The sequence below is a fragment of the Macrobrachium nipponense genome, chromosome 6 (genome assembly GCF_015104395.2).
Source record: "Macrobrachium nipponense isolate FS-2020 chromosome 6, ASM1510439v2, whole genome shotgun sequence".
Classification (NCBI taxonomy): Eukaryota; Metazoa; Arthropoda; class Malacostraca; order Decapoda; family Palaemonidae; genus Macrobrachium; species Macrobrachium nipponense.
Window position 1 is genome coordinate 107,862,246 of NC_061108.1, and position 16,685 is coordinate 107,878,930.

General features: G+C 40.3%; 2 protein-coding genes across 5 annotated transcripts in view; one reads left to right on the forward strand and one right to left on the reverse strand.

Moving 5' to 3' along the window:
* Positions 1–16,685, reverse strand: part of LOC135216859 (DCC-interacting protein 13-alpha-like) — a 230,815-nt gene that overhangs the window by 51,109 nt on the left and 163,021 nt on the right. The window lies entirely within an intron of this gene.
* LOC135216373 (DCC-interacting protein 13-alpha-like) lies at positions 3,889–8,963 on the forward strand. Its single transcript, XM_064251633.1, has 3 exons — positions 3,889–4,081; positions 5,765–5,950; positions 8,321–8,963. Exons 1-3 carry the CDS (start codon positions 3,909–3,911, stop codon positions 8,340–8,342), a joined length of 381 nt encoding a protein of 126 aa, XP_064107703.1. The 5' UTR covers positions 3,889–3,908; the 3' UTR covers positions 8,343–8,963.

A 16,685-nucleotide genomic window follows, 5' to 3' on the forward strand; every position in this document is an offset into this window, starting at 1 on the left:
CAAAACCCTCACTGTAGGTCTTAGTCTTGCATCTAAGCAGGAAGTGCCTTTGGTGCCTCCCTTTGTGTATGTTTTCTGACCTCATTACCGTCATCATTGTTATGGGCAGTTTACATTAGCCATTACCAGAGAAACAGTTTAATACAGTACCACTATAATTTATTTCACTACCAACAACTACCACACAGTTGTAGAGCTCAGAAGGTATTAGTATGTATTCATAGACAGTTTTAGACTTTTATCTTTGTGGTGTAGATAACACTGCTGTAGTTAGTTCATACAAATTGCATAAAAATGATGCTATTTTTTTTTCTAATAAATTAACTGTAAACACAAAAGCAAAGAAGTTAAATACCATGCAATGATACAAGAATTTTTATTCATTGTGTTAAAATCAGGTAAACTGACAAAATGGTAAAACCAATCATCAGTAATTAATGTACAGTAAGCGTCAAAAGTGAGGCTACAAATTTCAAATTGATCGTAATTCTTTAGAAACAAATGGGTTGCCAGTTAGTATATTTTACTCCAATTATTGTCATCCTCTTATGTGATAATAACCGTATCAGTGATTAAATGAGAAGCACAGAATATTTCTGTGATTGATCAATGTTACTTCAATAATTGTTTATTAAAAAAAAAGAATTTCCCCATAGAAACATCTGCAGCACTCAGTGCGTGATATTGAGTGGCAGCAGGAACCGAGTGCATAAGCATTGGCCTAATATGATTTGTAAATTAACTTTCTATTTTTATAGTGTTATGTCGAAAGTTATCATGATTTCTTTTGATAAAGCACAAAGAAGTTTATAATCTGATTAAATGAAACATATAAATAAGACACAAGTTGGTGTGAAAAAAAAATGAAATCCAAGTTATATGCGCGTTTAGCATTGACTAAATGGTTGGGCCGATTTCAAAAATCAAGGAAATATGTTTTCCAGCTTGTTATTTAATAATTTCATCGAATTCCTCAATTGTGCAAATTTTTGCATGTGGAATTGCATTCAGGGTCACATCACAAGTATTTTCGTAGGTTTCCACCTTTTGTTTTCAGTGCATAAGTGAGACTATTCTTGTCTATACAATCCAGAGTGTGAATATGCTTGGCGAGCATTATTTTAATTCGAGTATCTCCTGTTATGTTAGTCTCTCTCTCTCTCTCTCTCTCTCTCTCTCCAGGACCATTTTATCTAGTCGGGAATAACCAGAGACCTGTTTTAAGAATCGAGCACTAGGCCTATTGGTCATGCTCGGGTGCTTCTTTATATATAGTGTATATATATATAAATTTAAGACTGAATTGCGTAAGTGGGCGTATCATAAGGGAGTGATACCAGCCAAATTCATATTTCCACATTGCAACCAACAGTAATCAGTTTGATCCAGTCATGCATATCGTATAACAGAAATTTATGAGTTCTTGGGGTTTTAACATTTTATATATATATATATATATATAAAGATTATATATTATATCTATATATATATAAGATATATATCGTATATATACTATATATAAAATTCCCCCCAAAAATCATAATTTCTGTAATACAATAATGTGACTGGATCGAACTGATTACTGGTTGTTTGCATATGGAAATATGAATTTGGGTGGTATCACTCCCTTATGATACCCCCACTTACACAAATTCAGTCTTAAATTTCACGGTTGGAATAGGATTAGAAGATTTGAGGTAAAAGGCTGAAGTGAAAAAGGTGGCGTTAGAATTGTTGGTAGAAGTAGAGGTAGAGGGGGAGAAGGGGTGGTTAGGGTCTGTCTTCTTCGTACTTAACCAGGTGGTGATTTTACGGGTGTTCTGGTTGCTTGCGACCGTCTTTCTTATTTTTTTATATAGTGATTCTGTTTCCCAGGTGCAAGGACAGTCCTGGTTTTGGTCCTAATGGTTCTATCTTTGCCTAAATAACAGACAGCGGCCCTGCATTGTAAGCCTTGCTATGCCTTGAACTAGGCCTAGTCACCTGAAGGTAGCAGCAGAAGTTAGAGCCTTTCTCAAAGATGGTGTTTTATGCTCGGTCCTAGAAGCTAAGATCAGAACTACCAACCACACCCAACTTCTCTGTTGAATCTAGGTGCATTCATGGTTGATTATGTTTAATGTTGCTTAGATTTTTCCTTATATTCTATTGATACTTAAATGGTTTTATGCATCTTTGCTAAAATAATTGATAATACACTATGATATTCAATATTTAAAATCGTTTCGTTTCTATAACTTGAAGTAATTACTATACTTTGAAATAATTACTATTACCGTATTTTTTCTTATGCTTGTTATAAATATCATAGATTTTATATTTGTGCATCATATGTTAGCTTTATTTTGCTTGATAAAGTTTTCAATGTAAAAAAAACTAAGTTTTTAAGCTACGTCTTGTAGTTGCCAGTTAGTGAATTTCGAACGAAATCTTCTGAAATTTGTCGCTTCACTTCTGGAACTTACTGTACCAGTAAACTTTATTGCAGTCTTTAAAAGGTACCATGTAAAAGTATCATGTTCTTTGCAGTAAAATTTGTTTCTAAGTGTTCTTTCTCTGGAGGAAGAGAAGAGGAAACAGTTAGTCAGAATACTGCAATAGACGTCGAGGATGCAGGATGAAACCAGTGACCTCATGGCCTAAAGGGTTATGGGGAGGGTCTTATAAGGAAACCTGGAACAAATGGTCTTATAAGGAAACCTGGAACAAATGGGAATTAATGCAGAATGTGCTTAAAGCAAGAAAAGAAGAGAATTCATTTCACATCAAAAGCTGTAAAATTGATATTTTTTACAGAACGTTGTATTACTATTTTAGTTTGCTAATTTATGTACAGTATAACTTTTTTTTGTAATACAGTTAGTATGTTACTGTTTACGTTGATAAGCATTGAGATAACCGCTAATTTCTTGATGAATTAGTTGAGAGGGTGGCTTATAGTGGAACACTTGATGCGTAGAAATTTTTAATATTTCCTTAAAGTTCATTAAATGGCAAGTGGCTTAAATGAATTTCCCACATAATAGATCTTCCATAGTAGCTAATATTATGATGCCTTTAATATTTTCTTTATAAAAAATGGAAGTTAGTTATAATTTTTGTACTAAGAAGGGGGAACAATTGTATCATAGTATGTACTGAGTGTTTTCACTTGGAACTATTTTCATGTCCTAATCTTGAGCTGTATGTTAAAAAAAAATTTTATGTGTTGTTAGGTGTCCTGTATGTTATCTTGTATCTAAACATTTTATGTTGTAGTTATCAACTAAATAGATTTTAGCTCCTCATATTGAACTGCTTTCACTTATTTATAGTATTTCTAACCTTCCATGCTTCTTCCCATTCAGTAACTATTATTTTTTACTCAGTTTCTGTTCATTGCACATGAGGTGATGTTCATACTACTTGTAGAAGTAGAAGTGTTCTCTTTTTATAAGCTGTAGTGGAGAAATTCTGTCTGTATTTTTTTATGTAATAAAAATACAGATAATTTACTGCACCATGTATATCAATGTCTTCAGTTCAGATCAATGTTTTGATGCTTAAAAGTTTTCTTCTTTTACTGTATATAGGAATGTCAGTGCATGGTATTTTATATTTTTAAGGGATGTAATATAAATAGGAATATCTGGTGAACATCAGCATTCTGATTGGTAGGAATATATTGTTTTGGAGTCTGAAATTTTTAGTCCTGTTGTAGGTGGCAACATCATTCAGATTTTTTAGTGTGACATGTATTTGTTTTCATGTTCATCATTCATACCAAGGTATACTGTTATGTATAGGACTTTGATAGTGTTGGTTAATTATTTTTTAATGGAAAGCACTTGTTGATTTTTTTGCAGATACATTTATTGTATCATCTATTATTCTTTATATTCACAGGTCAGAGTGTGATCTGTGAGGTAATGAGGAGAATCCTAGCAGCACGTGCCATCCACAATGTTTTCTCCACAAATGAACTGAAACTGTCTACCACTGATACCCATCTAATCCTCACGGATGCAGCCACTCATATTATGCGTCTTCGACACAGTCTCAGTGATGTAGCTTACTGGGCAACACATAACGAAAACAGAAAGTATGTCATTCTACATACATTTTATCATACATTTTAGCAAGCTAATTTCTTTTTTATTTTTAAGAAAACCAAAAAGCCAGTTTTCACCCGATATACACACTCGTTGCCAGATCTCACAAGAATCCTTTCTTTTCATCTGCTATTTAACTGGATCCAGCTAGGTGCCAGAAAATTATCCTATTGTTAAGACCTCAGGTTTGTAGCTATGAAAAATACAAATTGCCTCCAGAAAATTAGTCATTATTTTCAAATCAATTATGTATATCTTTAGTATCAGTACTTGATCATGAAGCTTAAGCTAACTTATTCTTGACCAGCCTAGATCTTTTAATTCATGTCATATCATTAATAGTTTATCCTTTTAGGGGAGAAAGAAATATACAATTATGTATAGGTATATGTATATAATATTTGAAAATCTGTAGAGAGTGCTTTTGGTTATCAGTTCGATTCTCCTTTTCAGTTGTAAGACTCATGCTACTATGAATATTTGTTAATCCTTTTAGTTCTGGAATTTCTCCTCTTTTGATAATATATAACTTCTAAGTATCCACTTATCTGTACTCTCAGTGAACATTAACATCACATGTCACCAGGAGCATTATTAAGTATATTTGGTGGCTCCAAATTTCTTTTTGCTGCAGTGCAACAAGCTGCCATGTCTCCATAGTTCACACCACTGTACAGTGTGCTTGACTTCACAGCAAAGAAAAAAGAAAAAAATGTGCTAATGTGTAGTATATGAAGTTAAATTTCAGGTATATTTATTTTAAACACAATAAATTTTTGTGCTTTGTGAATTAAATGGCAAGCATTGAAGTAAATGTGACATATGAAGAAGACAGCTTTATCTACTAAAGGCAGTCCCCCGGTTATCTGGGACGGTTGTTCCGTTGCTGACAGCATGACGATAACTGAAAATCGTTGATAAGCGAAAATCAGTGATCACAGCACCAAATCCCAGTTTTTGACGACGATAACCGAAGATCAGTGCTGATAAGTGGGATCAGCGCATATTGGTGCTGAAATTTCAGTTATTGTCATCGCTAGACAAACGCCATAAAACCGGATCGCTGATAACTGAGGCCTCCAATAACTAGGTTTGCCTGTATATTTATAAAAGATGAAACTTAATCCCTCACATGAGTAACAATTAATCCTCCAAGACTTATTGACATGACTGCACATCATATGCATTCCAACCTCAGAAGAAATGCCAAGGATGTGTCTTTGCATTACATCAAAATTTTATGTCATCCTAAATGGCATTTAAGCTTCATTACAAAGAGACTGTGATGCTGTATGCTAGCGAGGCAAATTTCAGTGCAGACCAAGAATTTAGGTGGCTACCCCCAGTATGTTTCTTTTAAGTATTTTTATTAAATTTAGTTGTCTGGTTTATATGACTTTGTTTACTAAGAGAACACAGCTATTACCATTCAAGATTTATTTGTAGGTCAGTCTTTTGAGTCAAGTCTGCATTCTAATCTTGTCATATTGGAATATCTCAGAAAATAAAATCCCATGTATAATAGCATTTTCATTATAAACTGTATTTCTAGTTTCCTGTTATTCATGCATATCAAGATTTACATTTACATTTTAAACTTTATATGTTGGATGATTAGTTGGTATTCTTGTAATAGATTTTTAGTAAATATATTGATTCAATTTGGTTTGCAGATTAGTTGGTTACATTGTTCGTCAAAGTGATAATGAAGGTGCAGATAATCCCCGGTACTCATGCTATGTATTTGAGGCAGACAGCAGTGGAACAGACATTTGTACAGCTCTTGGTGTTGCCGCAAAGATGGCTTACAATAAACTAATAGAGAAAAGACCATGGAAAAGAAGAGAAAGCAGGAAACGGTAAGTATTGTATAGTACTTGAAATAAAAGCACAAGATACATTTCTCATTGTAAAGTCAGGTATTTTGTCTTTGAGTCTGTAAAGGAGACAAAAAGAAAGTGAACTTAGTGTGTCCCAGAGAGAACACCGTTTTCATAAAAAAAAATTTTTCCTTGTACAAATCCATGAATGATTTATCAGATACAGTGAAGAGGTTATTAAGTGCATATGCAAAAAATTTAAGGAAGAAGACAGGTGTCAAATGCACTGTTTTGATGAGCATATGTCCGAAAGATCTAGGTACATACTAGCCTAGTACAGCGGTTCATTCTGATTGAAAACAAAACTGTTTAAGTTGGGATTTGTATATAAAATTTTGTTGTATCCCATCGGGACCAATCATTAAGGAAAATATTAAATACAAATTTACCTTTCTTTGGTAAAAACAGATGTTGTACAAATTTAGGCCTCAAGCATGATGGAATATCTTCCGTCACATAAAATAGTGAACAAAATATATATGCAATATAAGACTATTTGTTATTATCAGTGATAGCTATTGGCTCCAGTGACAAGAAGTTGCTGTTTGGAAGGTAGGTGGCAGGCAGCTACTTCAAATGATGATTTATTTAGAGACAATGGACATCAGTTTTTACTGATTTCCATAGTTTAAAAAACTGTATGCGCAACAGAGAAGAAAGAGGATTAGGAAAATTGCTAAATAGCAACAGGTTTTGAGAATCATCTTTTAGGACATCATTTCTTTGCCTCTAACTTCCAAACTTACAGCCATAAATTTGCAAATAGGGCAGGTACATTATCGTTGCTTCATGAATTGTCAGGATTGACTTCCTTCATAAAATTAGTGATATCCAAAAAATTTGCCTGAATGGCTTTGAAGATATGATGTTCAGCACCTTGAAAGCTTCTTCCCCCTCTTTGGAAACCTGCATGTTTCTGCTGGCTTGCATCAAATCCTTTTTCATGAAGTATGAGAGACCAATTCCTCTCTGAGGATTGTGATGGGGACGGCAATTGCAGCTTCACCAGGTTCATGGAGAGAATGTAATTTTTTACATTAAAGGTACTTTTAAATTTATTGCAGAAGCTGGCCACCTTAACTATTTTTTAATAATTAAGTTTAAAGAAGACAGTTGATATTTTAAACTACATATAACTTTGATTGCTATTTCCAGTAAATGTTCCATTTTGGGACTTCTGGTTCAATTCATGAGACCAGTCAAGAAAGATAAGGCATTTTTCATTATCAGGTTGGATATGCTGGCCTGCCACATGTTCGTTATCCTGGACCCTGATGAATCTGAATGTCACTGTCTCTCCTTCTCTATAACTGGGTTGACTGTCTTGGTATTCTTCATATTTTAAAATATTTAAAGATGATACATTCTGACCATCCACAAGATGCCATAGTTATACACCTTTTCCTTCATTGCTGTGGCACATTTTCAGTCTTCATCTCGCCTTTTTTAGGTTCTCTCTCTCTCTCTCTCTCTCTCTCTCTCTCTCTCTCTCTCGTCTCTCTCTCTCTCTCTCTCTCTCTCTCTCTCTCTCTCTCTCTCTCTCATCTCCACACACACACACACACACACACACTTTTGGCAAATGTGTTATCAAACTTATTTACTCTAAATATCACAATGCAATTGTTCAGATTTATTTGAAGATTCACAACTCGTTTAATTGTCTAAAGATGCAAGGAAATTGTTCAAAATGGTTTGGAAAATAGTATGATATGCATCCTCACTGTGATTGCCTTACACTGACTGACACCATACTAAGCACTGTGCAAGTGACTTCTGTACACTGATCATGGAAATGATGTTGTGAGCAACAATATCCCATTTTCCATAGCAGCACAGCACTGATGCCTGCTAAATTTGCATTTTTCAAAAGTGCAGTTCTGGAGATCTTTAAAGGGAATATCTGATTGCATCAAAAATCATCTCAGATGTATGATCTTACAGAGGAACCATCATAAAAAAAATCATATAGTGATCATACATTAGCAGGTTTCATTAATCTTTCAGAGTTCAAAGACATGCAACATGAATGCAAAATTATTTATAACAAAGATGCTTTGTCATTAGCTGCGTGACTGCTTTTCAGCTCCTACAAATATTACTCTGGAACCCCGGCTTACTACTCTTATCTTGAGGGGTTTCCAAATACCAGTACATGGAACTTCTTAAGTTTATTTAATAGTTTGTTGAACAAACTAGTTACACAAATTATTGTTCATATATTTTACCTTTTCCAAATTGTAGACTTGAACAAGGCCAAATTTTAATTTTTCTTTTCTATCTTTCAAGGGCTCTGTACACATGAAATTCATAACGTATTTCAAGGTGTTCATCTGTTTTCATTTACAGAAACTACTACTGGATAACATAGCGCAATTACCAGATAAAGATGGCCCCCCCCAAGTAAGTTCAGATGGGCAGTTCTTAATCTTAGATGGAGAAATACCTGGTTCTGCTCCAAGAACACCTTCTCTATCATCAGGTAGTCGAGGACCTACACCCAGTTCATACCACACAAGAACCCAGTAAAGAGGAAGACCCTGAAAGTGAAGCTTAATGTGAAGTACTTCTTTTTTTTTTTTTTTTTTTTAGAAAATAGGTAATGATAAGTTTATGTTCCATAAATCTCAGACAGATAGCATTTACTTCAGGGCCATGAATTTCACAAAAGCATTGCATCTAATGCTCAAAGTCTTGATTGTTAAGGTTTTTCTCTGTAGAAATTCTCTCTCTCTTACATCTAATGTTGAGCATTGTTTAGGCTGCTAATGGTTGAGATATTGCAAAGCTTTACATATTATCCAAAGATAATGTCAAGGTGTAGGAACCTTCTGGGTTTGGGATTTGGTTAGTTTTGCATAGGTTTTCTCAGTGTCAATTTATTAACCAACTCTTCCATCTTGATATGGAAAGTATGAAATTGTATTGTGAATTATGACAGTGATTGCAAATTTATTAACAGTAAATAAATGTTTTTGTAGATACAAATTTATGCTATTTTGGGTGAAAGAAAAGCTATCCTTCCATCTGAAATAAAATATACCCATTTTATGTGATGTGTTTTTCCCAGTGGAATACACCATACAAAGTTGTAATTCTATACATTGGTGCTTTGTTTGCAACTGCAACTAGCTGTTGTATAGTGTAAACTCTTTTTCTAGCATTACAGTAATTTTGATCACTCAGTTTCCTTCAGATGGTAAGGTAGTGACATCTCATGATATTTTTTGGGGGGCTTTTACATCTGTTCTTTATAGCATTTTCCCAGTAACAAGATGTAAATAAATACAAAGAACATATTAGCTCTAATTTTTTTACTGCGTGATGAGAGAGAGCAGAAGTAAAAATGTCGTTCTTTCATGGTGTTTTTTTTTTATTAGTGTTTACTAGTGTTTTAATGTACAGTTATGTATGGGGTCATACACTAGTAATGTATTTATTTACTTTTGCAAAAGGGGCATGGGAAGTGACAGCTCCATTTCATCACCAGGGCTGTGAAAGCTGATGCAACTTTCACCATCAGTGTCATGCTTAGTGCTATATTATATGTTTGTTGATGAACCCCACTGATTGTATCAAACAGACTGTTTATGTCAAAAGGGGTCTCAGTGTCACAGCTTTTGCCTCTTCGTACTCAAGATGCAGTTATTTACACTGGCAACTTGAAATGAGTACCAAACATTAAACATGATTCAGATGCAAACGGCATGAACTGTCTATCACCACCTTGTCTTTTGTGATTCAGATATACGTATAGTGTCTTTGTATTTGTACTCACTTGTATTTTAGACACAGTAGCATTAACTCTTTGCCATTATGCTATTGATAAGCTAAGATGTTTGAAATTAGAAATGAAAGTTGGTACCATATGGTAATTTAAAGTGTGTCATGAAATAATGTTAACTCTTCACTACCCTGACAAAAGAATCATATTGTCATCTTACAGCCTTGCATACTAAAAGATATTTTGTTCATGCCACTTACCTGACAGATATATATATAGCTGTATTTTCTGACGTCCGACAGAAATTTCAAAACTCGCGGCACACGCAGTGGGCGGCCAGGTGGTAGTACCCATTCCCGCCGCTGGGAGGCGGATATCAGGAACCATTCCCATTTTCTATTCATATTTTTTTCTGTCGCCGTCGGTAAACATCTGTTTACAGACCTCTGCTCAGGATTTTTTTGGAAATTGACTCGCTTTAAGTATCTGATTGATTTTTTTGGTATTGAATTGGATTGTTGAATTGGCATGCGTGATAGTGGACCGTTTTTGATTTTGGATTGACTTTTCTCTATAAGATATGTCTGGATCAAGTGTTTGTGAGTTTCAGAGTGTGTGTGAGGGCTGATTGTAAGGTGAGGCTACCGAAAGCATCGGTAGACCCCCACACAGTATGTATGAGTTGTAGGGGGCTTAATTGTTTGATTGATCATCGGTGCAATGAATGTGAGAAATTGACTGATGATGAATGGAGAGTATATGAGTCCTATCGCCTTAAATTGGAGCGCGATAGGATCAGGAGGTCTTCTTCAAGGAGTGTTTCTTCCAAAGGTAAGACTAACATCTCTCCTGCACTAACACCTGTAGTGTTTACAACCCCTAAACCTGTGTTGCCTTCGGGCTCTGATTCTGTGTCGGGAGAAGCGAATGCTCTCTCTATGATTTTGGAGTCTCTTCGCACTCTGGAGACCAAAGTGAAAGCCTTAGAAACTGGCTCGGTGCAAGTGTGTGATCGTGCCCCCGTGTTGTGGATGGGGGCGTCAGATCGGCCCCATAATGCCTCTAGGCCTAGACCTCTATCAGACTCCCAAGACCCAGGGAGGAGGTATGTCGAAAGCCGCAAGAGGGTTACGGGGGCTTCCCACCGATCTGGCGTCCCTTCGGCAGACCATGTAGCAAAGACCCAGGCTGCCAAGGACCGTGCACGAGCACGCGTCCTGAAAGAGTGCTTCTCGTCCTCCGAAGCGTCCTCCCCCCCGCGCAAGGGGTGGAGCGCTCGGAGAGACTCTCGTCCGTTAAAGAGGACGTTTCTTGCGGAGGACGCTTCACGTCCTCTTTCGCCGCTTTCGTCGGAAGACGCTTATGATGTCTTTCCGCCTCAGAAGAGAGGTAGGATCTCCTCCGATGAGGACGCTAGGTTGCGTGCACAGGCGCGTATACCTGAGAACAGGTAGCTGTACCTGTGAGAAGGAAGGAGGCGTCCCCTCGCCCCTCGTCTTCTCACAGGATCAGTCCTGCTTCCTCTGCTCATTCTTCTCCGACGAAGAACATTCTTTTGTCCCTTCAGGACCAGCTATCCTCGCTTATGGCTCAGAGGACTCGCCCAGCAGCAGTCGAGCCTAAGCGGAGGAAGGACCTTAGACTGCCTGTCAAGAGGACTAAGCAGTCTCCGTCTCCTTCACCTACTGCGTCTCGTTCGCCGATCGCTTCTCCTTCAGCGATTCGCCGATCTCGTTCGTCATCTAGAAGGACGTTACGTCAGGACGCTTTTGAGGACGCTCTGTACGAGGACGTTCGGCAGGACGTTCGGCAAGACGCTCGTCAGGACGCTTGTCAAGACGCTCGTCAGGACGCTTGGCAGGACGCTAGGCAGGAACGTTCGTCAGGACGCTTGGCAGGACGCTAGGCAGGATTCGTTCGTCAGGACGCTCGCCAGGACGCTACACAGGACGCTCGGCAGGACGCTCTCCAGGACGCTAGACAGGACGCTTGGCAGGAAGCTCGCCAGGACGTTCAGGCCTCCTTTCAAGACGTTTTTGGGGATTCTGATCAAGAAGTCTTACCCCCAGACGCTATTTTACGCGCTCAGGCACGTATGCCAGCGAAGAGATGTAAGGACGCTTCTCGGGCAGGTGAGACTGCCGCGGAAGGCGCTGAGGACGCTCGTCCTCCTCAGGACGCTCTACCATCAACGAGCAGTAAGCGTCATAAAGAAGACAGCCGAAATAAGGCTGCATCTAGCAAGGATAGGGGTCCTTTGATCTTGCCAAGACCCGCCATTAGGACGCCTTCTCCTGACAGACGTTCTCCTCTTCCGTTTAGAGAAGAAGGAGAACTAAGTAGTTCGGCTGAATCGGGTGAAGAGGAACCTGCTACAGCCCCTTCTATCTCGGACTATAAAGTCCTAGTACGACTCTTGCGTTCTTCTTTTGAGGACAAATTTCAGCCCGCAGCTCCCAAGTCTCCTCCTTCACAGTTTTCTTCATCGAAAACTGGTAAAATCCCGGAGTTTGTAGAGATGAAAACTTCTCTATCAACGAAACGTGCTTTTAAGAAGCTCCAGGATTGGATGATAAGAAGGAGGGACCAAGGCAAGACGACCTTCGCCTTGCCTCCTACTAGACTTAGTGGAAAAGGGGGCATTTGGTATAGAACCAAAGATGAAGTGGGAGTTCGTATCCCTTCTTCGGCTCAGGGAGATTTCTCCAGCCTTGTGGACTTACAGAGGAGGTCGCTTTTACCCTCTGCTAAGGTAACTTGGACCGCGTCGGAGACTGACCATCATTTGAAAGGTCTGCTCAGGACGCTGGAAGTCTTCAACTTCCTTGACTGGTGTTTGGGAGTTCTGGATATGCAAGCGAGAAGCCCAGAATCTCTTAGTCTGGGGGAGCTGTCCAGCATGTTAGCATGTATGGACAAAGCCGTCAGGATGGTTTCGGAGGAGCTCGTATCTCACTTTGGAACAGCTTTGTTAAAAAAGAGAGCTTTGCTGTGCAACTTCACAGCTCGTTCGGTGACGCCAGCTCAGAAAGCGGATTTGTTGTTTTCGCCTCTTTCGAACCATCTCTTCCCCCAGACTTTGGTAAAGGACCTGACGAACAGCTTACAAGAGAAGGCTACTCAGGACCTTTTGGCCCAGTCTACAAGACGGTCAGCCGTACCTTCAACCTCTTCGGCTGCAGTTCGTCCGCCGAAGAAAGTAAAGCCCTTTCGTGGGGCTCCCCCCTTGAGAGCAGCTCCTCGAGGGAGAGGGTTTTTCACGAGGAAGAGCTTCTTTTAAGCCAAAGCCTTCCAAGTGAAAAGCATGTCCTTCAGACACCAGTCGGAGCCAGACTGAAGTATTTTGCGGGAGCGTGGAGAGAGAGAGACACGGACTCTTGGTCCCTCAAGATCGTGGAGCAGGGTACCAAGATCCCCTTTTTAGATCTTCCTCCTCTTTCTACGACTCCCAGAGACCTTTCTCCATCCTACCAAGGAGAAAAGAAGAAAGTCTTGTTCGATCTCCTTCAGCAGATGATCGACAAAAGAGCGGTGGAACAAGTCGCGGACCTGGGGTCTCCAGGTTTTTACAACAGAATCTTCCTAGTACCAAAGCAGTCGTCAGGTTGGCGTCCAGTTCTAGATGTAAGCAGGCTCAATCTTTTCGTGGAAAAGATCAAATTCACGATGGAGACGCCTCATTCTGTTCTGGGAGCGTTGAGACCGGGCGACTGGATGGTATCCTTAGACTTGCAGGACGCGTACTTCCACATCCCGATCCACCCTCTTTCAAGAAAGTATCTAAGATTTGTCTTGAACAACAAAGTATGGCAGTTCAGAGCTATGTGCTTCGGACTGACCACGGCTCCGATGGTGTTCACAGTAGTGATGAAGAACGTAGCGAGGTGGCTACACTCTTCGGGAATAAGAGTTTCCCTATACCTCGACGACTGGCTGATCAGAGCGTCGTCGAGAGAGAAGTGTCTGAAGGACTTGCAGTTCACTTTAGCCTTAGCGAAGTCCCTGGGACTTCTGGTCAACCTCGAAAAGTCGCATTTGACCCCAACAGTCCATCGTGTATCTGGGGATTCAGATGGATTCAGTGGCTTTTCGAGCGTTTCCGTCCCAGGAACGTCAGCGGCTAGGCTTAGAAAAGATCTCAGCCTTTCTAAGGAAAGAGACTTGCTCGGCGAGGGAATGGATGAGTCTGCTGGGGACCATTTCCTCGCTGGAAAGGTTTGTTTCCTTGGGAAGACTGCACATCAGGCCTCTCCAATTCTCTGGCAGACGAGTGGAAGGCCAAAGACGATCTCAATGCAGTATTGAGAATATCGATTCCAATCAAGAACCACCTAAGATGGTGGTTGGACCCTCAGAAGCTTCAAGAGGGCGTGTCCCTAAGTCTTTTGAGCCCCGACCTAGTGTTGTTTCAGACGCTTCCATCACAGGATGGGGAGCAACACTAGGGGGAAGGAAGTGTCAGGCTCCTGGAGAGGGGAACAGGTAGCCTGGCATATAAATGTCAAAGAAACTGGCAGCAGTATTTCTGTCCCTGCAGTTCTTCGAAAAGAGTTTGGAGAACAAGATTGTTCAGATAAACTCGGACAATACCACAGCACTCGCTTATTTAAAAAACCAGGGAGAACACACTCCAGAACGTTGTACTCCCTAGCGAGAGATTCTGTTGTGGGCAAAAAGGAAAGAGGTAACGATCCTGACGAGATTCATTGCAGGAGTGCAAAACGTCAGGGCAGACCTTCTCAGTCGTCGGGACCAAGTCCTTCCGACGGAATGGACCTTGCACGAGGACGTTTGTCGAGACCTGTGGACGCTGTGGGGACGTCCACTGGTCGACTTATTCGCAACGTCAAGGAACAAGAGACTTCCTCTTTACTGCTCCCCGGTCCTGGATCCAGAAGCAATCGCGGGTAGACGCTTTGCTTTGGAATTGGACGGCCTAGACCTATATGCCTTCCCACCATTCAAGATTCTGGGGGAAGTCATGAGGAAGTTTGCGGCCTCGGAAGGGACAAGGTTAACCCCTGATCGCTCCGATGTGGCCAGCGAGAGAATGGTTCACAGAGGTCATGTCTTTCCTTGTAGACTTTCCAAGGACATTGCCCTGGAGGAAAGATCTACTCAAACAGCCTCACTTCGAAAGGTTTCACCAAAACCTCTCCGCTCTGAGTCTGACTGCGTTCAGACTATCGAAAAGTTGGCCAGAGCGAGAGGTTTTTCGAAAGCAGCTGCGAGAGCAATCGCACATGCGAGACGTGCTTCCACAAGAGCTGTTTACCAATCGAAGTGGGCTTCCTTCAGGGCATGGTGTAAAAAGGAGGGAGTTTCCTCTTCCTCGACCTCTGTGAACCAGATAGCTGATTTTCTGCTATTTCTCAGAAATGTTGCAGAAATTAGCGGGTCCCTACCATCAAGGGATATAAAAGCATGTTGTCAGCGGTTTTTAGGCACAGAGGCCTAGACCTGTCTGACAACAAGGATATTCATGACCTTTTGAAGTCTTTCGAGACCTCGAATGGTTCCTCAAATGAGACCCTCCATCATGGAATCTGGATGTAGTCCTGAAATTCCTTATGTCGAACACTTTCGAACCGCTTCAGACAGCGTCTCTTCGAAACCTGACAAGGAAGGCTCTTTTCCTAACTTCTCTTGCGACGGCTAAGAGAGTTAGTGAAATTCAAGCGTTTAGCAAGTTAATGGGATTCAAAGGGACATGCTGTCCCTGCTCGTTGAACCCACTTTTCTTGGCGAAGAATGAAAATCCTTCGAACCCTTGGCCGAAGACTTTCGAGATCAAGGGTATGTCAAGTCTGGTGGGCCAAGAACCAGAGAGAGTCCTTTGCCCGGTAAGGGCTCTCAAGTTCTACGTGCATAGAACTAAAGAGGTAAGAGGTCCCTCAGGTAACCTCTGGTGCTCTGTGAAGAGGCCAGAGTTACCTTTATCGAAGAATGCTGTGGCTTTCTTTCTGAAGGGACACCATTCGGGAGGCTCATTCATCTTTCCAGAAAGACTGATTTGAGCCTCTTCCGAGTAAAGCGCACGAAGTACGAGCCGTCGCTACCTCTCTTGCCTTCCAAAAGAACATGTCAATCAAGGATATCCTTGATTGCACCTTTTGGAGGAGCAACTCCGTCTTCGCCTCACATTACCTAAGGGATGTGAGAACGATCTATGACGATTGTAATGCACTGGGGCCATACGTTTCTGCGGACACAGTATTGGGGTCCGGAAGTGGCTCTTTCCCTATTCCTTAGTTAGGTTTAAGTTAGGTTGTTGTGTTTTTAGGTTGTGGTGAGTCTTATGTGAAGATCTCCCATCCTTTAGTTAGTTCTTAAGGGGTTTTTGTGTATAGTTGGTCAGGTGGTGGTCAGTTGCTTCGTTGCCCTCATTTGTATGGCCTCGATGATCTTGTCACGCTGAGGTCTCGCACCCGCCTTGACAGATCATCCAGAGCGCACCAGCACTACAGGTCTCCACCTGGCTGGCAACTCTGTGATTAAGCAAAAGCAGCCTTACGTGACAGTAATCACATAGTCTACTTTGCAAACAGGTAAGGAACCAAGATGTATATCATCTACTTAATTTAAGTTTCCCAAAAAATCCTATTCTGTCTTTTCCCACCATCCGAAGGTGTGATTCAGCTATATCTATATCTGTCAGGTAAGTGGGCATGAACAAAATGTTATTGTTATTATACAATTAAGTTTGTTCATACTTACCTGGCAGATATATATAATTAAAGTGCCCGCCCTCCTCCCCTCAGGAGACAGAGCATTAATAAAAAATATGAATAGAAAATGGGAATGGTTCCTGATATCCGCCTCCCAGCGGCGGGAATGGGTACTACCACCTGGCCACCCACTGCGTGTGCCGCGAGTTTGAAATTTCTGTCGGACGTCAGAAAATACAGCTATATATATATCTGCCAGGTAAGTATGAACAAACTTAATTGTATAATAACAATAACATATAAACACATTTTTACATTTGTG